At 33.5% G+C, this 27,580-nt stretch overlaps 1 protein-coding gene and 1 pseudogene across 1 annotated transcript; one reads left to right on the top strand and one right to left on the bottom strand.

The window, feature by feature from the left end:
• Positions 1-2,210: 2,210 nt before the first annotated feature.
• Positions 2,211-3,669, bottom strand: LOC134238423 (uncharacterized; annotated as a pseudogene).
• Positions 3,670-16,168: 12,499 nt separating this feature from the next.
• On the top strand, positions 16,169-27,182 carry LOC134238410 (uncharacterized). The gene is made up of 3 exons (XM_062720537.1): positions 16,169-16,244; positions 22,246-22,402; positions 26,282-27,182. Exons 2-3 carry the CDS (start codon positions 22,259-22,261, stop codon positions 27,149-27,151), a joined length of 1,014 nt encoding a protein of 337 aa, XP_062576521.1. The 5' UTR covers positions 16,169-16,244; positions 22,246-22,258; the 3' UTR covers positions 27,152-27,182.
• The last annotated feature ends 398 nt before the right edge of the window (positions 27,183-27,580 follow it).

Here is a 27,580-nt window from a genome sequence, read left to right as displayed (position 1 = left end):
CAAGCATGCATCTGTGGTTATGGTCACCCCAATTTCTTCCAGTTGCAAAGATCTGCCCTGGAAATGTTCACTGAATATAACTACCATTGTAGGTGTTGTATTAGATGTGGTGTAATAGGAATTATTTTCTTCAAAACTAGAGAACTTGGTTTCCAAAAACTTGTAACTGGGCAGGCCTCATGTAAAGACGAGCATTTGGAATAAGATCTATGCATGAGGCTACTAATTTCCAACCATTGGAGAAAATCTTTGGCTGTTTTCTGACCCTGAATTAACATTTGGGTTGATTGTACCAATTTTATTAACCTGTTTGAGATGGAAGTACTATTTTTTGTTTGAACAAAAACAAAGCTCCCAGGTATACAATTTCCTGAGTGGGTTCTAGACAAGATTTCTCTTTGTTTATTATGAAACCTTGTGAAACCAATAGATTCAGGCACTTCTGTCGATATTTAAATAACATTTCTTTTGATTGGTTTACTATTAGCCAATCGTCTAGGTAAACTACTAGACGAATATTGTGTGTTCTCAAATATGCTGCTACTATAGACACCATTTTGGTGAAAACTCGAGGTGCTGATGTTGGTCCGAAACACATTGTTTTCCATTGATAACATTGGTTTTCTACACAAAATCTTAGAAATGTTCGATGTTTTGAAAATATTGGAATGTGTAGGTATGCATCTATTAAATCGATTGAAATTGCCCGATCGTCTGGTTTCACTAGATTTAACACTTTGTTTAAAGTGTCAATTTTGAAATGTTGCTTCTTGAGATACTGGTTGAAGGGTGTCAAATTTATGATGGGTCTCATTTTGTCACCCTTTTTGGGGACAAGGAAAAATGTACTGTAAAAACCTGTTTGACTCTCCTGATTTGAGACAGGCTCTATTGCATTTTTGTCCCCCGCTTGAAAAGTGGGGGATATTAATTTGGGTTTGTCCGGCCGTCCGTCTTTCTGTCTGTCTGTAACGCTTTCGTTTCCACACGATTTTTTGAGCTTTCGCAATGAAATTTTGCATAGCAACTCCCTATGGACTACCTCTATTGATTTTGAGGTCACAACAGACAAATTTGTTCTGTCTGTTATAACACTTTCGTTTCCACACGATATCTCGAGAAGCCTTTGAGCTTTTGCCATGAAATTTTACATAACAACTTCCTATGGCCCAAGGAAGACCCCTATTGATTTTGAGGTCAAAAGGTCAAAGTTCAAGGTCGTAAATATATACATTCTGTCTGTGTGTAACACTTTCTTTTCCGGGCGATATTTCAAGAAGATTTTGAGCTTTTGCAATTGAATTTTATACCAAAAGTCCCCAAGACCTCTCTCACCCCTCTCAAAGTGTTCCGCCCCGTTTGTTTTAGAAGTATTTATTGTATTACATGTCGCTATTTTTAGCACAGGGACATGAGGAGAGTTATTACGTATAAAACAGGTTCCAATATTACATCTATTAGAACTGTTTAATAAAGGTTAAATTAGACACAATGCATTGTGTTAAATTTTGAAAATATACACATGTATGTGACTTCATCTTTGTATATACAAATGTACTAGTAGTTTAAATAAAGTGATGGGAATATAGAGGCTTCGTGGCGTAGTGGTATGTCTCTCGCTTCATGTGCGGGAGATCCGGGTTCGAGTCCGGGACGATGTATTTTCTTTTTTTTTCTGAAATTTTTTTTTTTAACTAAATGATAGTATTCAGCATGTGAAATGAAAAAATTATAAGGTGTGGCTTCTACAAACTCATAAAATCATCATCACAGAGTGATAAATATTCCATATAAAAAAGAATCTTCAATACATGTACTCATAATAAAGAATTAGCAATCACATCTTTATATCCATATTGGCATATTTTATTTGCTTCAGTATGTGTACATGTATACATTTAATAATTTTTCAACTTAAGTCAGGGGGATCCGTACTGGTGCGGGGGACACAAATTCTCTGAATTAGCTTGTTTCTAATAAATCTTCTACCTCTTTTAACAACAAATGTTTTTGTATTTGAGGGATTGTTGTTTTCTTTACCCCTAAAAACTGGGGTTTTTGAAAAATTCTAGATTGTAACCCTCTTTGATTATTGATAACACCCAACTGTCTTGAGTTACAATATTCCAATTTTCTACAAAATGTTTGAGACGACCCCAAACTGGTATCTCGGGAAGCATTGCAATTTTGTTACCTGTTCTAATCTCCAGTCATTTACTGGATTTCTTTGAGATCCGGAAGAAGCGAGTTCTGTCTACCGTAGCTGATGTAGATGTATTTGTTGAATTGTCCTCTCTTGGTTTGTAGTCATAAGACCGTCTTGAGAAATTGGGTCTCTGAGTAGATGTTCTGTTATTCAAAACAGTAGTTCTGGGTTTTTTAAAATTCCCAGAGCTTTCAGCAGAATTTTCTGAAAATTTGCATTTCCGATTTTTATCTTTTAGCTTCTCTTCTAGTTTCTTGCCAAAGACGCCATCTTCTGAAAGAGGCAGACAAATAATTTTGATATGAATATCCTTCAAGGTATATAATACAGAGTCTTGTGCCGCAGTTTTCCTTCTTATAAGATGGTGAAAAGCCCCTGCTCTCCCCATTTGATCTAGTGCTTTGGTAGACATGGAGAAAATGTCTTTAATTGCTTGCACTGTCTCTGCATCCTGACAAGTTATAGAATCTAGCAACGTTCTTAAAGCTTGCTGCATGTAGCTTAATGAAATAATATCCATACGGGCAGCCATCTGTCCCTGATATGCTAGGGTTTCAATACTTTTATAGGGCTGGGAAATTAAATGTTAACTTTTCCCCCCAACCTTTGGCTTTATTCCCGTGTTTTTTTTTTAACATTGGTTCCAAAATATCATCTAACCCTGGAACCTGTAGAAATGCTGACGAGTTTGGTTGAACAGGAAAACATTGTCTACAAGCAGACAAGCGTTCAGGATCAGCAATTCTCCAAGACTTTTTCAGATCTCCTCTTGGGTTTTGTCTAAAACTAATCCAATTTTTTCTTCCTCTGAAGAAGAAACATTGCCAAAAATATCAGTTAGAGTTTCTGTATGTTCGTCAATTTTATTGATCAAGTTCTGAAATCTATTGTTATTGGTGTCCAACTTACGTTGATTGTTATCAAAATCATGGGCAGCAATAGATTCCTCTTGTACTGAGGATTTGTTATCACCCAAAGCTCACGTACTTCTCTGACACTTGGAGCTAAGGATATCATATCGTCTATTTCAGGCACACTTAATGTCCCTTCAATTTGGACTTCACTTTCCAAAGGTATAATCGGACGCATTCCAGATGAATCGTCAACATTTGATACCATGGGCTCAGGACTCCGCGTGGATAAACCACCGGTATCCTGATCCGCTAACGAATTATGAGACCCGTTTGTCTCGTGCACATTATGAGAAGCTGTATTCTCTAAAACACTGCTGGACAAAGTTTGAATACTTTCCATTAAAAAATTCATCAAAGTGTCTAACCTTTCGCTGATTCTGTTTTCCAACTGTTCCATTTTCTCGTTAGCTTTAGAACTGCTGGAGGATTTCCTCCCGGACCGCGTTTTCTTTCCTTTGGCCTCCATTACTGTTTGTATATTATGGAATTCCGAGCCCGAATTTATTTTGTCGTTCGAAATAATACTGGCTTCTTCCTTACTTAAACCAAGAGCATGAGAGAGTATCTTATACAAATACCTTATACAAATACAAATTATTTGTATCACTCCTTGGCTGAGTCAAAAGAAAATCTCTGCCAAAAAAAAAAAGTATGAACGTTCTGTTGCACGCCGGAAGATAAACTGATTTGGGCAAGCGTCTGAGATGTGATTTCGGTCTTATAAGTGTTTGAATCTTATTCTTTTAAACGCTTGCCCGCGAGTTATGAACGTTAATAAGGGGAAGATATCCTAATGTATATTTATGACTGGTAAGTATAACGAACGAAATAAGATTAAATAGCATTCATTAAACAGTAAACTGTCTGTATTTTTGAGGAGGGAACACAAAAAAGAAGAAGAGTAGAGAATGTTTCTTTTCCGAATTACCGAAAATGACATTGGAATTGGTAACCTCCCTTTAATTGACATTTACTCTCTGTTACAATGAACGTCATTTGGTCCATCCACCAGCTTTGATGCTACAGATTTGTGCTGACTACTTATAATTATACGGCATATTAGTTTTGCTATCGCCCTTTTCAGCACTGTGTATACCCTTCGCATTCCCTACACCTGGCTGCCTTGAACTGGTCATTACTGAGTGCAATACATGACATTGTCTTTTTGTTTTAATTTTGTAATGTATGGATCATTTATATAAAATATCTTTGATAACTATTTTTCCTGAAGTGTTAGAGGCACATAGTCATTTGTCGCGCCCAAGTCTATCATAATGACAATGTCCAGGTAATATAAAAAAAATGCGAAATACATTTCAAACAGTGAACAAAGCATTGGCTTACATAGAGGGTGAAGAGTGACTGTGTTGAAAAGATTAAAACGGCTGACAAAGTAACTCTCTTCCTTTTACTAATCGTGTTCAGCTTTAATCTCATCCAATTATTCTTTCGATAGATCTGGTAATGCTGGGAATAAAGGTCAACTTTATAGACCACTGCTGGTGTGCCTCAAGGATCAGTGTTAGGGCTACTTATATTTATTTACGTGTAGAATCCAACTGTAGATTATTCGCAGATGACATTACAACAATTCATTCCGATTTGTACATTAAAATATTTAAATTGTCTTTATGATATACATGTTTATGAAAATACTCAGTGACTGGCCAGATTAGTATACGTGGTTACTGGAATTTTATCCCTCTAAGACAAAAGTTGTTTTTTTTTCACAAAGAAATATTTACTGATGAAATTTCTAAACGACATTTTCAAAGAAGTCAACTGGATTATGTTATTAGTTATAATCCATCTTCATCCTGGTTTACTTTATTATAAAGAATGGGTTGGTCTGAACATGTCAGTAATATCGAAGCAGTTTGTACAAAAAAAACAAGATGTGTTTGTGGAACACTGATGCCCCCGTATGGCAACATAGCGAAGGTTAAGCTTTCTCAAATGCAGATCAAATATGTTGGTACCTAAGGTAAGGCCTTTTCACAAGAAATACAAATGTGAAATATAAAACCCTAGCACCATCTGTTCAAAGGTTATGATCAAGGTTAACGTTTTTAAAGGTAGAATAATCTCCGAGGTCAAAGTCAAAGGGTCAAGGTTGTTGGTTTCTAAAGAAAGGCTTTGTCTCAAAGATTACTTATGGGAAGTATGAAAGTGCTGGCCCTTACCGTTCAAAAGTCATGGCTACGGTTAAAGTTTGTAAAAAGTAGATTATACTTCAAGGTCAAATCTGTTGATATCTAATGAAAGGTCTTGTCACAAGAATTACATACGTGAAGTATGAACGCTCTAGCCCTTACTGTTCAAAAGATGCCCAAGGTGAAAGTTTGTAAAAAGTAGGTCAAACTCCAAGGTCAAGATCAAAGGGTCAAAGTTGTTCATATCCAATGAAAGGTCTTCTCACAAAGATTACATATGTGAAGTTTGAAAGCCCTAGCCCTAACCATTCAAAGTTATGGCAAATGTTAAATTTTTTTAAGTACGGGAATCTCCAATGTCAAAAGGTCAAAGTTATTTGTACTCAATGAAAAGTCTTTTCATAAAAAATTTATATTTAATAAGAATTGTTATGTAAAATTGGTTCAATCTCCAAGGTCAAGGTCAAAAGGTCAAATTTGGTGGTACCCAAAGAATTATTTGTGTTAAGAAACACACATATGCAGTATGAAAGCCATAGCTCCACTAATCAAAATCAAAAGTTATGGACAAGGTTAAAGTTTTTGCGGACAAGCAGACAGACAAAGAGACAGACAGACAGACGGACACGACAAAAACTATAGACCCCCGAAACTTCGTTTACGGGGGCATAAAAGTTAGTTCTTTTTTTGTCCCCCGCTTGAAAAGTGGGGGATATTAATTTGGGTTTGTCCGTCCGTCCGTCCGTCCGTCTGTCCGTCCGTCCGTCCGTCTTTCTGTCTGTCTGTAACGCTTTCGTTTCCACACGATATCTCGAGAACCCTTTGAGCTTTTGCAATGAAATTTAGCACAGCAATTCCCTATGGACTAAGGAAGACCCCTATTGATTTTGAGGTCAAAAGGTCAAAGGTCAAGGTCATAAATAAGCAAATTTTGTCTGTTAAAACACTTTCGTTTTCACACGATATCTCGAGAACCATTTGAGCTATTGCAATGAAATTTTATATAACAACTCCCTGTGGCCTGATGAAGACCCCTATTGATTTTGAGGTCAAAAGGTCAAAGTTCAAGGTCGTAAATTTATACATTCTGTCTGTATGTAATACTATCATTTCCGGGCGATATTTCAAGAAGATTTTGAGCTTATGCAATGTAATTTTATACCAAAACTCCCTAGGACGTCTCTCGCCCCTCTCAATGTGCCCCGCCCCGTTTGTTGTCCCCCGCTTGAAAAGTGGGGGATATTAATTTGGGTTTGTCCGTCCGTCCGTCCGTCCGTCTGTCCGTCCGTCCGTCCGTCCGTCCGTCTTTCTGTCTGTCTGTAACGCTTTCGTTTCCACACGATATCTCGAGAACCCTTTGAACTTTTGCAATGAAATTTAGCACAGCAACTCCCTATGGACTAAAGAAGACCCCTATTGATTTTGAGGTCAAAAGGTCAAAGGTCAAGGTCAGAAATAAGCAAATTCTGTCTGTTAAAACACTTTCGTTTCCACACGATATCTCTAGAACCATTTGAGCTATCGCAATGAAATTTTACATAACAACTCCCTGTGGCCTAAAGAAGACCCCTATTGATTTTGAGGTCAAAAGGTCAAAGTTCAAATTTATACATTCTGTCTGTGTGTAACACTATCATTTCCGGGCGATATTTCAAGAAGATTTTGAGCTTATGCAATGTAATTTTATACCAAAACTCCCTAGGACGTCTCTCGCCCCTCTCAAAGTGCCCCGCCCCGTTTGTTTTATTAGTATTTATAGTATTACATGTCGCTATTTTTAGCGCAGGGGCATGAGGAGAGTTATTGCGTATAAAACAGGTTCTCGGCGGACTTTATGTTCTTATTACATCTATTATAACTGTTTAATAAAGGCTAAATAAATCAAACACCATGGATTGTGTAAAATTTTGAGAATACCGAACATGAAAACATGAATATATACATGTATGTGACTTCAGTTCTGCATATACTTCCCTCCAGGTAAAGCGACTCCGTGGTCTAGTGGTTATGTCTCTCGCTTCAAATGTGAGAGGGCCCGGGATTATGGACTTTTTTTTTACTAAATTATAGTATTCAGCATGTGAAATGAAAAATTTATGAGGTTATAAAATCATCATTACAGTGTGATAAATATTCCATATAAAAAAAATCTTCTATACACATAATAAAGAATAAGCAATCAAATCTTTATATGCATATTGACATACATGTATTTTATTTCCTTCAGTATACATGTATACATTTAATAACTCTACAAATTCAGTCAGGGGGAGCCGACTTTTTCCCTAAGCGGGGGACACGAATTCTCTGAATTAGCTTGTTTTATTAGTATTTATAGTATTACGTGTCGCTATTTTTAGCGCAGGGGCATGAGGAGAGTTATTGCGTATAAAACAGGTTCTCGGCGGACTTTATGTTCTTATTACATCTATTAGAACTGTTTAATAAAGGCTAATTAAATCAAACACCATGGATTGTGTAAAATTTTGAGAATACCGAACATGAAAACATGAATATATACATGTATGTGACTTCAATTCTGCATATACTTCACAGCTCGTACAGTGATTCCGTGGTCTAGTGGTTATGTCTCTCGCTTCAAATGTGAGGGGTCCCGGGATCGAATCTCGGTCGAACATTTCTTTTTTTTTTTAAAAAAAAATACTTTTTTTTTTACTAAATGATAGTATTCAGCATGTGAAATGAAAAAAATTATGAGGTTATAAAATCATCATTACAGTGTGATAAACATTCCATATAAAAAAATCTTCTATACACATAATAAAGAATAAGCAATCAAATCTTTATATGCATATTGACATACATGTATTTTATTTGCTTCAGTATACACGTATACATTTAATAATTCTACAAATTCAGTCAGGGGGAGCCGACTTTTTCCCTAAGCGGGGGACACGAATTCTCTGAATTAGCTTGTTTTACCTTTATCGATAAGTTTTATCCAAAAATGGAAATCACATTGTTAGACTGGTTCTTGAAAATCCTTCCGTAGTATGGGAGACTTGTACACAGTTAAAAGCCGACAGAATTGTTACAGATTTACCCGTTTTAGCATCATTAGAACCCCTCTACTTAGAGAAAGGGTGGAAACCACATGTCAATCGTCGTTATACTGCTACAATGTAAGTTTAAAACCATGTTCAAAATTGATACTAATCAACTATCACAGTATTTAAGTAGTATCATTTCTCCTAAGATAAAAAAATGTTTCTTTGCGTATATAATACGCAAAACGGTGAATATTAGAAGGTTCCATTCAGCAGATAAGAACTATACAAAAAATCTGTTGTACCAGACACTATTCAAAAATGGAACTGACTGAAATTAGAAGTCAGAGAAGCAACTACTCGCAATACATTCAACAAGAATAATATCACCAAAGTATATAAGGCAAAATTATTACTAAACCCTCAAAATATTTTTCGTTTGGTATAAACGTACTATCAATGATATACACACTAAAAATTAAAAACACTTTTTGTCCCCCGCTTGAAAAGTGGGGGATATTAATTTGGGTTTGTCCGTCCGTCCGTCTTTCTGTCTGTCTGTAACGCTTTCGTTTCCACACGATATCTCGAGAACCCTTTGAGCTTTTGCAATGAAATTTAGCATAGCAACTCCCTATGGACTAAAGAAGAACCCTATTGATTTTGAGGTCAAAGGGTCAAAGGTCAAGGTCATAAATAAGCAAATTCTGTTTATTATAACACTTTCGTTTCCACACGATATCTCTAGAACCATTTAAGCTATTGCAATGAAATTTTGCATAACAACTCCCTGTGAACTAATGAAGACCCCTATTGATTTTGAGGTCAAAAGGTCAAAGTTCAAGGTCATAAATTTATACATTCTGTCTGTGTGTAACACTATCATTTCCGGGCGATATTTCAAGAAGATTTTGAGCTTATGCAATGTAATTTTATACCAAAACTCCCTAGGACCTCTCTCATCCCTCTCAAAGTGCCCCTCTCCGTTTGTTTTACTAGTATAGTATTACCCGTCGCTATTTTTAGCACAGGGGCATGAAGAGAGTTATTGCGTATAAAGGCCGTTATACACGGTAAGATTTGCATTATAAGATTTGTATTATAATACAAAATCTCACTGTGTGTACACTCTTAATACAGTGTATCATAAGATTTTTCGAATCTTATAAAACTGTATTAAGAATAGAGCAATGCTCTATTTCTTAATACAAGTCTTAACTTACCTATCACTTTCAACCAATGAAATGTAGTGACACTTGGGGTCATCCTATTTTTATCATAACTAAAAAAAACACATGGTAAATATTAATGGTTGACTTTACAAGTAAAGACATCGAAAAACTCGTGTCTTAATGGGAAGGGGAAAAGGACTTGTGGAATATATCAAGCAGTACATAGTACGATGATAGACACTGCTATCAGAACCTCATCCTCCGTTTTTATTACTTTGACAGAGAGAGAGAAATATGGCGGGGAAAACACGTTGGAATATGTAGTTTATTTACAATCTTTTAAGATATGTATTAGCGTGAGTACAGGAAAGTATTATAATGCAAAAGTATTATAATAGTTGTATTATACAACAAATCTCATCGTGTATACCGGCCTTTAAACAGGTTCTCGGCGGACTTTATGTTCTTATTACATCTATTAGAACTGTTTAATAAAGGCTAAATAAATCGAACACCGTGGATTGTGTAAAACTTTGACAATACCGAACATGAATATATACATGTACACATGTATGTGACTTTACTTCTGCATATACTTTACTTCATCTAAAGCGATTGCTTGGTCTAGTGGTATGTTTCTCGCTTCCCATGTGAGAGGTCCCGAGTTCAAGTTCCGGACGGACCACTCTTTTTTTATTTTTTAGAAATACTTTTTTTTTACTAAATAATAGTATTCAGCACGCGAAATGAAAAATTTACGAGGTCTGGCTTGTACAAACTCATAAAATCGTCATTACAGTGTGATAAATATATATAAAAAGAATCCTCTATACACATAATAAAGAATAAGCAATCAAATCTTTATATCCATAATGGTATCTTTTATTTACTTCACTATACATGCATGTATACATTTAATAATTCTACAAATTCAGTGAGGGGGATCCGACTCCCCCCCCCTCCCCCCGAACTGCGCATGTTTTACTTTTTCCTTAAGCGGGGGACACAAATTCTCTGAATTAGCTTGTTTTGGCTAAATTCTTTTCATACGAAATATTGCCTCTCCAAATTGTACTTGTGGTCAGAAGGAGGATGGTAATCTTTAGAGATAAATCAATGCCAAACAAAAAATGTTTTGGCAAACTTTTTAGACTGGAAGTCTTAAAGAAAGAATAACATAAAAGACACAAATATCTGTTTCTATGGGACAGTTGTCTTACGATATAAATTGCTTTATTTTTTCAGTAGCTCTTCAACTCATAGATAAATCTGTAGAATTTGATTAGAACCATTTCAGCTTATTTTGGATTTTCAGTAAGGCTTGGCATTCTCGGCGCTACATGTTTACCGCCTGTCAAATGGCGAATAGATTCTCAATGGTTAAGAATTGTTGTTAACAACGATGAGACGACTTAAGCTCCACCTCTTTGCAGGACGAAACAAAGTAATTGGTTATTCGATACACTAATTGGCATTTGCCCGAATTTCTATCCCATGTATAATTCAACAGTGAAGGAAAGTTGTGTAAATTTTAAGAAGCTAATTATGTAACGTCGAGAGAGCTACGCCTCACTTAGGGTATATTCGATTAAACGACACGGGTTACACGAGTCACTAGAGGTATAAATAAAACAACCTATCTTCGACACGGGTGATCAACCCGTGTTACGCGAGTATACTCCTAAGTTTACCTGGAGTAACAGGTTAAAAAAAAATGGCGGGAAGTGAAGTCGCATTGTTAATGCGAAAACTGTTTCTGCATAAATATGTCAGTATTTGTATAAGAAATTTACAACGTCAATGAAAAAAGTCTGCAATATAATTTTGACACCCCCTTTTTATTTTTTATTTTTTAGATCAACCTCTTAAAATTACTGTTGTTTTATCATTGACAGTTTTTTTTTAATATTTTTTTTTCAAATAAGGAAGTTTATCCAGCTTTTTTTAAAATCTGCCTATAATTATTGCCTGAACCTCAAGATCCCGTTTTACAAATGAACTTACGACTAAAACCAAAAACTTATGTTGATTATAAATTTTTGAAAATTAACTGTTTTGGAAATTGTTACCATAAAACATTCTAAATTCTTTTGAAGAAGAATAAAATCGCAAATAATTTCTGGACTTTGTGATATGCACCTAAATTCCGGTCTTAGGGCCTCCGAGTCACAATACATATTAACCCCCCCCCCCCCAAAAAAAAAGAAAAAAAAATGTGATATACTAGTACTGCGCGGGGAATATCGATAAAATCGCATATCCCTTGTAATAAATTTATTTTTATTTATTATTTATTTTAAATTCTTATTACTTGTTTGTTTATTTATTTTTGCTTGTCAAAAAATTATATGAGACTTAACATCTGTGAGATTTGATGCCCCCCCCCCCCCTCTTTGAAAAAAAAAATATCGGATGTCTGTGCTTACATTATCCCCTATAACTTTTTAAAAATTAATTTTGGTCCTCACTAACAAATTAATACTATACTTATTCATTCCTACTATAGCTATATATTTTTGTCCCTGCACAAAGCCGTACTAAGGAATAGGAAAGGTTTAATTTTTTATTTTTCCTGTTGCCATGGGAACAGGAATCCATAGCAACTAATGAAATAATCACCAGTTTCAGTTTGCAGACGCATTCCTGCATGACTGTCAAAAAATTTCAAGATCATATTCCTGGCAAAACTATTTTTATGCATAAATATAATGTCTATTCAAAAGGAGATTTATTTGCATTTTTGAACAAATATTGGGTTTTTTTGATAATCGAAAAAAAAATGATGTTTGGACAAATATATTTTTCTAGAGTTTTGATATATCAAAAGGCTTATTATAAATAACAAAATTCCACTGGAATCATTTCTGCTGCAATTTGTTTGAAGTTTGGGTGTTTTTGAGTTAGTTTGACTGGACTAACTGAAATTGCTCTCACATTTGATCCTGTAATTATCTTATAACTGAATTATTAATAATAAGGATTTAACTTCATAAGGTAATTAACACGACATATCTATGCGGCGATTGTTAAATCTATAAAAATAATTTTAGTGAATCAATATGCATCTATTAGACAATTTTGAAATCAAGGGGCCCGTTTTACAAAAGAACTTACACCTAAGACCAAAATTTATTCTGCGATTTTATTCTTCTTGAAAAGATATAGAATGTTTTACAATGAAATCTTAGAAATATGGAGGTCGGGTCCCTAGAACCAACTGGTTCTTTGTTTACAATAAATGTTATAAGTATATAGAAATTACCTTTTCAGCCTTTAATTACTATCGTAATAATTATTGAACATTTTCATGCGTTTAGTTGAAATATTGAACATTATTTTTACAGACTCAAAATTAAAATCCACAGCCATGTAAGACCATGAAAAATACATTAGCTCAAGTTTTCTTCCCAACCGACGTCACATTTTTTGTAAAAGTATATGTCTATCACATCCTATGACTAACACTAAATTAATGAAAAAAGTCAGCTATGGTACTTTTCTGACCAATTATTATACCCCGTGCAAAATTTTATCGGGAAGGGGGGAAACAGGGACGTAGCAGATGGTGGAAGAGCTCCCCACACTTTTTTTTTCCAAACATCTCTTTCCTTTTAAAACAATCTTCATTGAAAGACCACCGATAGCTTCCTCCCTCTTTTTGTTACATTAAAGCCAATCAAGGGTCAAGTCGTCTTGTATGAATAAAACTTGGTACTGACGGAAGTGGGACCTACATCCCCTTCCTCCAACTAAATAGGAGTTTCGTTTTTTTCTGGTTTGCCCCCCCCCCCCTTCAAACACGATGGCACGTCACGATTATATTTAATACTATTGACATGTATGTATGTGAAGACATTCTTATTCTACTTTTTTATTTTAATAAGAGGAGGTATTGACTTGTTAAATAATATTGCAAAGATAAATAATCTATAAAACACATGTTATATCTGTTAAAAAAAATACATTTTGTTGAACAATCAATTCAGCTTTGAGGTCTTGTATTAAATTATCTGCTATTCTCTATTCGATAATTGGATATTGTTTGTTAATCAGTTGTTTGTCCTGTTAAGACCAAAAATACAGGGAATATACTGTTTTCCCCGCCATATTTATACAAACACTAAACGAAACGAGATGTTTTATTTAGATCACTAGAGTTCAATCAGTGAGCATGCGCATATTTAACACTAGTGCGGCACGGGTTGTCTTAATCGAATACACTCTTAAAGTCCAAACTAAGCTGGAAATGGTCTTGCTATTTTAATTCATTTATGCCATTTGCCAAAATTTATTTACTACTAGTATACATTATTACAATTGTATTTTAACTAACACTTGTAAGTTGTACTGTTCGCAATTACAAGGTTTTCAATCGAATACCTGTTTATTATGACGTGGTTCTAGAGAAGTGGTTTCGCGTTAGCAAGGTTAAATTCTAGTTAGCGGTGAAAAGTTGTTTATATACAAGTTTAGGACGCCACAAAAAAGGTTAAGGGGAGACAGCGCACATGTCACATGACTCAAAAAACATATTACGTCATAGTCGATGCTGATATACAATCATGTTAAACGTTGTTAAAATCAACAGTTTTTGTGTAATTTTATTTGAAAATTGTTTTTTAAACATTTATTTTTAAAAATAAATATTTAAAATTTTTAAAGATCTTGCCAATATTTAGATATTGTGAAATTGACAAATCCACGCATCCGTTTCTCTTTACCTTGCAGTCTGACGTCAGTGACGTCATAGACGTAGTGTTTGAATTCTCAGTGCAGCGAGATCAAGTACACATTAGCTACACCCGTCATGATCAATTTTATTTCATAATAAACCGGTCACAATCAATGTATCGTGATAAATTTCTGAAGCAGATTTTTAAAATTAGTATTTTTTCGTGTTTGGTAGCAGAGATTCTATTTGATAATTTTGCGAGCTTATGTTTTCGTGTGACGTCATAATTGATTTTCCGCACTCGGAAAATGCAAATGTGAAGCATTTTTATCATGCTTACGTTTAATTCAACAATGTCCTGTGCGTTATTGAGGTAAGCTTCGCCCTGCGATATTTATACAGTTAATAATTACGATGAAGGACTGGTGACCAATCGTAAATTTAGCAATATTTATTGACAAATTTTTTCAAAAATGAGGGGTTTTTTTGTTGAAGCTGCCTTGAAAAATTAAGAAATTATCCCACCCAAATACTATGTGAAATTAAAACAAATGCTTTCAGACAATCTAAACACTATGAATATTCTGAAATATTTGAGTATATAGTGTTATCAAACATATTTATTATTTGTGCGTAAAAATTCGCATTATGGACTCCGTAATTGACCCGTAAACATGAAGTATCGAAATTCCATACAAACACTATACAGGGCGATATTTGTGAGGCGATATCTTTTAAATTAGTCAAGAAATCTCATGACAGGACCGGTTTAAAATGTTAAGTACATATTAAATAAATAATATAAAAAATACGAAAAAAATTCATTGACAGGAATCTTTTCAGCTCAAGGTCCTGTTCTCCTTAAATTTTAGATAAAGAATTTTAATGATAATTTAGAATAAGATTCGTTTCATCCAACTTTATGAATTCTTTTATTTTCTAAATACTGAGTATTTGTACTAATTAATAGTCCCGCTATGTGTCGTTGAACATCGAAATTGTATGTTGTTGTTTATTGTACTTTCAAGGGATTTGAAGGAGAATAAAGTTTGCAATATCGATCAAATGTTTTAATAATAATAATCTTTGGGGGGCTTAAAAATATTATTTTCCCAGAACACAAGTAAATTTTTATACGATTTATTTAAGATCGATAAATCTTAAAATTTTGAATAATAAAATATCCTCCTGACTTTATAATAAAAATCTAATACATGTCATTTTCTTTCAATGTTTAAACCTTTGTTTGAAAGTAATATCCAATAAAAGATATGTTAACCCTTTCATGATGAGACATTCTTCCTTGATAAGAATTTATTACGTTTTCTCAAGATTTTGAAAAAATGCAACAGCTGAATAACTGTAGAAAACCTTTGACCAATTTTTGCCGAAAAAGAGGATGCCATATAATGCACATCTACACAAGTGCTCAGCTCAGATTATAAAAGCTTAAAACCGGTACTTTAAAACTCTGATATATGAGGGATGTCCATAAAGTTCGTAGACAATGACGTTTTTGTCAGAGTGATTGGTCCTATTTATTTACTTACATATACATGTATTGTATACTAAAATATTCGTCATGCAAATCCAAGACAGAATAGTTTGATTTAGATTTTTTGAACTGCATATTTTTGTAAAAATCACGGATTTTAAAGGTCGTCGATAGTTTTAGTATATAGTTTTTTTTTCAAACTTGTCTAGCGCAACGTCGGACTGGGCCGTGCAATCTGTCTGTACGACATATTTATACTGATGGCGCTCGTCAATTGTCATGTATCTATTTGAATAGTACTTTACATTGATAAACGGTTATGAGTTTACTATATACATGAACCTATTGCATTTGATCCGAAAGGTAACTCCTCTTAGAAATGACCTTATTTCTCGATACGTCCATTTATAAAACAACATTTCAAAAACAGATGGAAACATGGATAACAGTCATATTTTAGTTGCCTAGTGTGTTGGTCCTATTTACCTTTTCACTGAGCATGCGCAACTGAGATATGGCTACCCAATTTGTTTTACTGATAAGGGACAATCGTCTTTGGGCGTTATCAGTTCAATTCATGTGGCTCTATTTTTGTAAATAGGAACTTACTCATCATGCAACAAGGTAGGACAAAAACTCTCATTAAATTAAAGATGTTCGGATTATATATTTTTTCTGATATATTTTACACCATAAACAAAGTAATCTGAAAGAGCTGTTATATTGGGGGGGGAGGGAGGGTTTACAGTAACCATCCCCCCTCCGTCCGTTTAAAAATTCTTATCTGGGACAGGTATATATATTCATTATGTGTTCATGTTAAAACGGTCTATCCTAGAAACCATCAGTACTCTCTAAACATATTTTTCAGTCAGTCATCTATCTGCATTATCTATATGTTATTTGTGTGAATAGTTTTACTTTTTCTCTTTATCCTTTCGATTTGCAACAAACACTTTTGATCCATCTTAACACTCTGTACGATACTTCTTGCATCTGTGTCAGTTATCATTCACATTCTTCATTCTTCAATTGTACAAAGAAATAATAATAGCCACGACATAAACATCTAACAAGGATTCCTTCTATGTACTTATAAGAAGACTTTATATAGTGATAAAATTTCGCACTGATTAATAAAAAGAAGGTGAAATGAAAATAGTCATTTAAAGGTGAGTTGTGTATCACAGTAATAAAAAGGTGAAATGAAAATAGTCATTTAAAGGTGAGTTGTGTATCACTGAGTAATAAAAAGGTGAAATGAAAATAGTCATTTAAAGGTGAGTTGTGTATTTTCTTCTGTTTGTATTATATTTTTTCTGTTATCAATCAATAATTTTTTTTTACTATTGGACTATCTTTAACGTTCAGAAAAACACCTGGCATAGCATAGATTGCATTGAGGCTTTTTTCAAAAGCTAGAAAGTTAGTGTATGTCCCTACCCGAAAACTTAACTCATGTATCTGGTTTAAATTTGCTTTAAGGGTAAATAAGGCCGCTTATCTACCAGCTTTAATCGTTAATCTTTTATTTCATCTCCCTGGTCACTTTGATAATTTGATTTGAACATATTTTATTATGTAGCAATTACATAAACGGATTGGGCAACATGATAGCCTATATAAGCCCTCTCCTCAGGTACAAGGTTAATTAATACACATATACTAACAGGTTCATATATTACCAATAAGTTATATATAACTAACACAACAAAACTGAATAGAATTCAGGAGAAAGTACAAAAAGTACATAAGAGAAAATGAAAAAAAAAAGAACACCGGTTTATGTGGAAATTAGAGGAAAAAAATCGAAAAATGAGAATTACAGCAATTTATAAACATACAGTGAATGTGTATTTGATTTAGGCAAGAACTGGAATAAACATTTCAAAGTTTCACTTCATTTATGAAACGTTTTGGTTTGTGATATATATGTATGAACACAATCAAATTTCATATTTTTTGAATGAGAAATATTACTATCACCAAATAATAAAAGATTTAGGGATACTGGATGTTGCTGGTCTATACTTGATATACAATTTAAAAGAGTATTTCTTTGCTCAACATAACATGGACATTCAAAGAAAAAATGATATGCATTTTCTGTATGAAAACCACATTTTTCACATTTTGAACTATCACTAATATAATCTTTCTGTAAATCGCCATTTAAACTACTAGCATTATTTCTTAGCTGACAATGAATAATATTTTTGACTACGATTACCATGATTAAAAAGCTTATTGGGTGTTCTATAATGAGTCTTTTTAATGGCATTAGTGTTGGTAAATTTCTAATATGATATGGTAAATTATTCCATAGTTTAATTGTAGATAGGAAATAACTATTCATATATATACTGAAACGCAAAAGCAGTAATTTACAAATGTTTGATTTTTTTTTATCTAATGATTTTCAGAAATGAATACAGTAAGGCTAAACTCACTTTTCAGAACATCAGAGATTTGATAAAAATGTTAAATGTTTAACTTTTTACTTTACTAAATAACATATTCCAGTTAAAACACCCCTCTCCCAGCCATTCTAGTAAAACGTGCAAGACTGCCCTAAACAACAATTGCAGTTCAATTTCTACGATACAATAGGTTCATCAATATCGAGATCTGAGCAAAGGAATTATTCTTATCAATTTTTAAATGCCCGTTTTTCAGATGATTAGGTTAATTTTCACTAACTTAGAGCAGTGTAACCCCCTTTGGACTTCCGGTACAAGGATTGTCCTTAATGCATATGATACATAAGACCCTGTTGAGGCGTAATGTAGTGAATTTTTGCATCAGCAACTCTCCATCACCTTTACATTGAAATTTTCCAGCTAGAGCAATGAAAATGCGTACTTAAGCCATTTTGAAGAAGCCTAAGCATCGTTACGGGAAACGAGGGAGAGTTTGTTTTTTGAAATATTGCTGCATTACTTATGATGAACAGTAAAAACCCTTAAAACTCCATAATATTGCCAAATGTTTTGTTAAACATGCAATATTTGATTTCTGTTAAGCAGACTCAAACTTGACTTCCGGTTATGGTATGCAAATCGTTCAACCGTTAAATTACCGATGTTTACCAAATTGAAGATATCCATAATTTTAAGATACAACATTCTTTACTTTACATAATTATTTTCCCCTAAAGTAGGGTGTTGCGTTTCTTTTTGGGTGTCAGTATATGATGTGGTCCTCGTTTGAGGAATAAGAAAAGTAAGACCATCATTGTTTCTTAGTGAATATGAGGTTTGGGGTTTGATATTTGGTCAAGAGGAAATCATATAACCTTGAAATCAATAAAACATCCATCCATAACACAGTATCGCACAAAGGAAAACAGACTTACATCTCTAGCCCTATATTAGTTCAATATGATAACCTTTGTATTCTTTAAAATATTCAATTAATTGAAAATTTTTTTTTTTACATACATGTTATATTCTGAGCTTTAATATTCTTATCATGCAGTAAGAGAAATTTTCCCTTTGACTTTTGTTTTGTTTTGTTTTTGTTTTTGTTTTTTTTTTTTGGTTTTTTTTTTGGTTTTTTTTTTTATGTTAGTAAAGTGTAACACAGAGTTAGTCATCAGTGCAAGATCTCCTGTAATAGTAATGGACAAAGACGAATAGTAAATTTTGTAAGAAATAGCGATTTCTGTTCTTAGTACTTTGTTCTCTTTAAACATTTTTTTATTATGGAAATGAAGGGTTCACTTTTTGAAAGTTGAATTATTTTCACCTTTGTCATTTTTTTTCTCGGTAAAATGTGTTTAGAGGGTCTTTAATAAAAACATGTTCATAAGAGAATCTGATATATTCCTATTTTGTATTGTTCTATGGACTTTGATATTGAATACTGTTCGTTATCTCCATATCCTTCCTGTAAATTTACACACTTTCTTTGAAGAATCCTTTTATTTCAATCTGGATACAGTAGTTTACATATGTTCTTCTTTATTTCAGAAAACAGCAGGCAAAGAACACATTCATCTTTCGGTAATCCACCTACCATTCAAAAACTAAAAGTATTGTTATAAAGTTTACGTAATCTCATTATTTTTTTCTTATTTGGAGTTTTTTTAATGTGTACAATATGACTGGAAAAAAAACCTTTTGCAACAGAGTTTATAACATTTAAGCAAATAAATCCATGGCTATAAATAAATAAGTATATTAAATATTATCAATAAAACTTAAAAGAAACATTTCTATCTCAGCTGTTTCCTTCCATTTACACAAAGCAAAGCCCATCCCACTAATACAGAGCGTTACATGTGTCTAAAAGGATGATTGTTAACCTTATAAAAAGACAATCCAGGAAGACAAGCTCCGGGCCTGGTCAAAAGCTTATTATAAAGCATGCTAAACTCAGCATGAGAGCTTGTGACAGATGATTCCATAGTGTTTAATAAAACTACACAACGCACAATTCTCTCGCCCTCTCTCTCTTTCTTATGAACTCGACCACATTTATGTATATGCCGAGGCCTTTGTCTTAAATTGCCTTACAAGAGCCTTAGATCTGTTTATAGGGCATAGGATTTTTAAAATGCTTTTTACCTTACCTCAACGAAGTCGGAAGCGTATGTGATACCCTCGCGTGGTTCATTCTTAAGTACCTATTTGTTGAACATTGACCAAACTTGTTTGGATCATTTAGATACACCAAAGGATGGACTCGACTCGACTTGCTTCGAAAGTGCGTTAAAATTGGGACAAAATCAACGCACTTTGAAAGATTTTTTCAAAGTGCGTTAAATTTGGGACCAACTCAACGCACTTTGAAAATTATTTTCAAAGTTCGTTAAGAGTCTACATCAATATATTTTACCATGGAGACACTTAACGCACTTTGAAAAAAAAAATTAAATCATATTTTAGTAATGGAAAGATTTTATTTGTTATTTATCTTTCAAAAAACTTATGAATTGATTAACTCACGTCGAAAAAAGGAGAAGACGGGTATAAGATCACTCAGTCCAAATCTTTATCTTTTGAATATATAGGTGTCGGTAACAAATATATTGTAAAAAATTGAAATAAACTTTTATAATTTCCATATCATTTTACAAAATCTTAAAACATTTTTTCTTATACTGGGGGAGGGGAGCAATAAACCCCAAAAGTGTAAGCTGCATTTTCAATGCTTATACGATGTATATATCTTTTAGAATAAGTGGGGGTTGCTAAGCCCCTCCTCCCCTAGCCCATTGCCCGGTCTCGATGTCTATGCTATACTCAAAACATTTATATAAGTATGTATTTACCTAACTGGTATGACGTTGAAAGCTTTCAATATTAAATGAGTTAATTAAAACAGATGAAAACTAGAAATATTGAAGTACAGTAAAACGTATGAGAGAGAAAGAATTTTCATAGTTTTGAACAATCAAATTGCCCCCTTTTTGTAATGATAAATGCTAAGTTGCTTTAAGCTGTCCACTGTTAGTGCCCCCTTTACACCTTTACATATACTTATCAAAGACTAGAATTTAAAGAAAAGAAAGAAACGAATTAATGATCTTAAACAATCGTCACTCTTTTTTTTCATTTGAAGAAGTGTAATAGTCAGACGCTTTTCCCTTTTATTTTATCAAAACCTCAAATATTTAAAACGTCAACTTCTCAGGACCTGAAGTGACTTCATCATAAAAAAGTTATCCATCCAGGATCTGTTATTTATCAACCGATTATTTGTAAGAATATTGATCAATCTACATTTTTTTTCAAAGTGCGTCAATATGGTCGATATCAACGCACTTTGAAAAAAAATTAATTTTTTCAAAGTGCATTATAGCTTGGTCCCAAATTTAACGCACTTTGAAAAAATTTTTCAAAGTGCGTAATTTTTCAAAGTGCGTTGTAACACAGCATTCGTTTATGTGAGCTCTTTAGTCTCTGACTAACTATGAGCAAGTATTGTTTCGACCAAAAATAATAATGTTAATATGTAAACTAGTTTAAAACAGAAATTAAAAAAACAACATAAAAATATATATCTTTATAATTATTTATTTGTGTTTTTCTTGTTTGTGTGTTTTCAAAATGATTCATTGATTTATTTATCGTTTCTTGTGTGTATATGCTTTTAGTGTATTGAATGCTTGAACTTTATTTACAGTGTAGATGTTGTTTCTCATGCATATAATATAATAATTATTTGCCCCCTCACCCCTCCCCTGGAAAATCCTGTATCTGTCCTGTATAATGACAATATCACCTCCAATATGTATTAATAAAACTGGATATCTGAAAATCCGCCTATATTACATGTATATGCGTTTATTTTTAAATCTAATAGGAATGCCGATCAAAAGGTCGAGTTTTTATGCACCGGATATTCTCAATGGCCTAAAAAGCTCAATTCCTTGAACACGTTTATGCTCCAAAGGTCTTTCCTTATTTACACGGGGAAGTTCACATCATCATGCTATAGATTGACTGATACCTTAATATCAGAACAAAATCCCCGCACATCTGTTGGCCGTATCAGCTCTGTAGCCCTGATTTATAGTGAACGACCATCAATTTTTACCTCAACCCCGTGTTATACTTCCGGCCTCCTGGAGATAATAATTCATTTTTGAAAACTTTAGTGACAGTTTTATATTTTACAGGTTTGGTTGTACAATGAAGAAGGTGTTGCTGGTTATTGCCTTGAGTTTCCTATTGATCGTTATTGCCGTTTTTCATATAAGTCAGAACCATCAGCTCAAGAGAACCGTGTTCCAGTCTTCCCCGATCAAGGCCATCCGTCATTACCTCAAACTTGTGGTAGATTTCTTTTCTTTTTAAAAAATATTTTATTATAAATATGACATAGACATTGAAGAAGTGTAATAGTCGACAATTATTGCATGTATCATTATTGTAAATATTAATTTTATTTAATCTAGATGATTTATGCCTTATTCTCATCCCTTCCCTTCATTCATACTAAAACACGTTCTTCTTTTATCACCATCAATTTTTAAGCTGCATATCCTTAAGAACACAAAGACTTAAATAATAAACAAAAGCGTGGAACATGTCGATGATATCATAGCATATGTAACTACAGATACATGTAATTTTCTTCGTAAGTTTTCGATTATAATTTTTTAGGTATCAGGAAATTAGTTTACACAGAAAAAGTGAATGATTTAATTAAAATAATAGTTTTCCTGATCAAAACGCTTAAGTGACACACTATGGGAAGGTTTAGTCCTCCATGGTACTATAAATACATGTAAAAAAAAAATATACCACTCTCATTACAAGAGCTTTGAAAATAAATTAACTTAAAATTTTAATTAATTTATCTACATATTAAATTTTTGGGAATATTGAAACTAAATCAGGAATTCCAAATTCCCAGTAATGAAATGTATAATTATTTTTAAAACACTGTAAATTGACGTATATACTTGTACATATCAGTTTAGTTACAATGTTTCGTTTCTTTTCTTAAATTATACAATCGTGTTTATCAAAATTTTGAAGTTCTGTACTCTAAGCCACCAATCTTTCACGACTTTCAGGCCGGTTTCCTGCCACATTCATAAATGTTGAAGATTCTATTTATTGGGACAGATGTGGCAGAAAAAATACTGAATAGCACATTTAATCAAGTTTATGCAATGTCATGTACCTTCGTACGTGTTACCGAATTTGATGTAACCCATCATCTTCCTTATATTTATTTTTGTAAAACAATAGATGCATTTTGCCTTGAAATTTCCTTTTTTCGGCAATCTCATTAAGACATCTCGACAGGATTCAAAATATTGGTATCTGATTTATTGTGTCAAACTATCACATGTGCAAAGTTATGAAACTGTTAAAACTGTTGCCCAATACAATGTATACATGTAATTGTGTAGATATACTAATGACATAAATTAGCATCTGTTAATTACTTTTATACAATTATGACAAACAACGATGTTTTCCACCTATTCCTATCCCCCGCCTATTTCCACATGCAGAAAAATAAATGTATTGATAGATGACTTTAATTTCACCTGAGGTCCTGAGCAGAAGATTTTATTGAATCGTTTGTCCGTCTACTGTACGTATCCTTGTTATCCGTTGAGTGTAAACTTTTCCCCTTTTCATCTTCTTTTCTATGCCCCTGACGAATGACCACAGCAGATGTTCAAAATTATGCATAGGAACAACAATTTACTATATACAGAATATGACTTCAAAATAAAAGTGGCACAAATTTATCCGTGAACCAATTGTTACTTGTAATTTCTGGTCTTTTGAGTGCTCAAATAAAAAAAATAGAGAAGTCATACAGAGTTTTGTTTTGATATAGCAGTTTTATTGCATTTTTTAAAAAGACTTATTCAATGTACATGTACATATTTGTCATAATCCTATCAAACAATTTAAAACAAATTTAGGACTACAACAAGATCAAGAAAGATTTATAACTTCTAAATAAAGACTATACAATTTTCATCTGTACATTTATAAATGACCCTCTCTGCTCAATAACATATTAATACGCCCGAAATTTCTGCCTCAGGATAATCAGGCTCAAATTAAAAAAAAATGGTTTAATATAAGGAGTAAAAATCCTCTAGAAAATGGTTTTTTTACGTTAAAAGAATTGATTTTTAGTTTGCACTTATAGAGAAATCATCTCTTATGTTTACAGTTTATTTCACAACATAGCGTAGTCTCTTCGGTAAATATCGTAAATTAGTGGATGTTTGCTAAAGTCCCGCCTCCATCTGCTTAACTCTTTATAACCCTAATTGACTCTTTAAATCGGACGCATGTTTATTTGCAAACATTGTAAAAGAGCTTGACTTTTGAGTAGACGTAAGAAATCTGAACTGGTAAGGTAGGCTGAGTAATCGTGGTCATTCTCAGGTAAAGTGTTCTCAGGTAATGTCAAAGGTGAAGATAACGAACTGTGATTGATTAAAAAAATCCCCAACAAATTCTATAAAATTGTGTGAAGAGGTCAGGCACATCTGAGGTCTCCTCACTTTAACAAAACAAAACTGAGCATCTTTAAATTTTACAAAGAGCATCTTTTTTAAGTAGCATCGTCATAAAATACAAATCCTTTTATAGTCTACACGTAGCACCGATTTTTAACAGTTTTGATTTTTCTGTAATCTACGAGGGCCGTTCATTATTTTCTGTCCAAACCAAATTACACCAACAAAAACAAAATAAAATGTTAAATTATTTATTGCATTCCTTCAAAGTAATCTCCCTTATGTTTAATACAGAGATGAAGTCGTCTGATCCAGTCAAAAACACCTTTTTGTAAGTTTTTTGTGGTATACCCCTTAAATACTGAAAAAAGCTGACCCCAGCGCTTACCGCGATTGAAAACGCCTTTCAGAGAGAGCTTCCTTTAGTTTTGGAAACAAGAAAAAGTCACAAGTAGAAAGATCAGGTGAATATGCAGGATGTGGAAGTTCGGTATAACTTTGTGATGTAAATAGTCTTGAGTAACTTTTGCTTTATCGGCAGGAGCGTTGTCATGCAGAAGTTCAATGCCTCTTAAACCGGTATTTGGTCGTCTCTTTTGTAAAAATTATAAAATCTCGGAAGTATTTTTGAATAATACATATTTCCAGTGACACTTCTGCCCTGTAGGACTGCATATTGGATAACTAATTAGCCATTTGAGTTGAAAAATACTGCGTATAGAGCTTTCTTAGAAGTTTGAGTTCTTTTTGCAATTGTTGGCCTCTTCATATTCTTTCCCATCCAAACTTGATTTTTTACTTTTCTTTCTGGCTGGAAAAAATGGACCCACGTTTCGTCACCTGTGGCAATCTGACTATGCTTCCTAGTGTCCCTATCTTTAAACAATTTCAAAAGTTTTTGGCACTTTTGTAAACAATTCCTCTTCTGAGCTTTGGTAAGAATATGTAGAATCCATCTCGCAAAAATTTTACGGTACTTTAATTTAGTTTTTAAAATAGTAAAAACACTGCCCGTTGAAATTCCTACCCTTCTTGCTATTTCTTTGAAGGTAAGTCGCGTATCTGTCTTAAGAATATCACGGATTTGGAAACATTACTTTTGGTGACTGCTCTTGGTGGTCTTCCTGAATGTTTGTCGTCGGGAAACACGTGTTCTACCACTCTTAAACTTGCTAACCCATCCGTAAACTGTCTTTTTTGAAATAACAGATCCATCATATATCCGAACAATTTTCTTTTTCAAATATTTCATTACGTTCTATACCAATGGCACAACGAGCAAGAATATACCTTCTTATTTCAAATGACTCCATACTTCGTGTTTTACCCATAATTGATGTCCAGTGTATTCGGGTAGGTCAGTTGCAAATGTAAGTGTGTGTTTCAGAGTGCACGGACTCGTTCAAAATTTTGTCACAATGTCAATAAAAGATATATTCATTCATGGATGGCCAGACCCCGAATTGACTGAACTCATTTTTATTGAAAACCATTAGACACAAAAAATATTGAACGCCCCTTGTAATCAACTAATTGTTCTTTTTTCACTAGGAATCAAGGTTTTTTTTCAAACATGAATACTTTATCCATAACGCATTTTTTAAGTTCGTGCTAGCTGAACTAAATCAGGGCAAAACAAAACAGCATTTATATAGGTTATTCCATAATTCTGTATGAATATACTAATTAAAAGTCTTCATATATTTTTTTTCAGAATGAAACAGAAGAATATTTTGACTCGATTAGAGACACCAACAGAAGTCTCACAGTAGTCACCGCGTTTTTTAACATTGGAAGTTTTCCTAAAGGAAATCTGGGTACGGTACGGAAGTCTAATGACTATAATGTCTGGATGAGGACGTTTCAGTACATGCTGAATCCCGTGGTATTCTACACGGATAATAAAACATATGCTGACTTCTTCGTAGAATTGAGGAAAAACGCATCTTTACTTACAGAAGTAATTCATATAAATCGGTCAGAGTTATGGGCCTTTAAAATAATTCCCAAAATCCGGAAAATATACAAAACTCCCGGATACCCTCGTCATTATCCGAACACGTATATTCCGGAATACACAAGTCTGACCCACTCCAAGCAGCAGGTGTTGGCGGATTCTGTGACTAGACATCCGTTTAATACAGATTTTTACTGCTGGTTAGATGCGGGATATTTTAGGGATAATGTTTTTCGTGAAAGAAAGTACTGGATGGAGGTTCCGGACGATTTTAATAAATCTCGGATCGGAGTGACACGTGTGTTTTCTTCTGATTTAAAAAGGACGAGTGCAAGAACGATAATTCTAGGAAATATGAATTGGATCGGCGGAGGACTTTTCTTAGGAACACCCGACGTTATTATTAAGTTCCATGTCCAATATAAAAAGGCTGTAATGCGCTATTTAAACCAAGGATTAATGAACGTAGAGCAGCATATATTGTACGCAATGTATACGACACAAGAGCGGAAAAAATACCCAATAGAAGTGGAAGTGCAATTGTATATACCGGGACAAAGGCGTGTTATTAACGGGAATCCATGGTTTTATTTGGGGTACCTGATGTATAGAGAAGAACCTAGATGACCATGACATACTTAAATGATATTAAAATGTCTTTCAGATAAATTGAGTTACCATTCATTTTAGTCTTTAAATTAGGAAAATATTTGATTATACATATCTTTAAGACCGTTTTGTCTCTGAACTGAAACTTTGGGTAAATTCACGCTACATATGTAATTAGTACTTTAAACCGTGAGAGCTTTTTCGAAAAAAGTAACAATCTTCATTAAAAATGTAGGGAAGTGATATTTAACCCTCAGTCGCCTTATAGAGTGCTCACTACCCTGGGTCTTAGAAGCAACCTAAATTAAAGAATTCATCATGCTCAAGTAAAGATCAGAACAAACGAAAAAATGAAGAAAACGAACAGTAATCAGCATTAAAATATTTAAACAACTATACAAACCTGTGAAGAAGGCATAACCACGGACCCCTGGAAAAACAAGAGGT

The sequence above is a fragment of the Saccostrea cucullata genome, unplaced genomic scaffold, assembly GCF_032062105.1.
Source record: "Saccostrea cucullata isolate Sc308-1 unplaced genomic scaffold, CSIRO_AGI_Scuc_v1 ctg607, whole genome shotgun sequence".
NCBI lineage: Eukaryota > Metazoa > Mollusca > Bivalvia > Ostreida > Ostreidae > Saccostrea > Saccostrea cuccullata.
The sequence above is the reverse complement of the archived record's forward strand: the minus strand, read 5'-3'. Positions and strand labels throughout refer to the sequence as shown.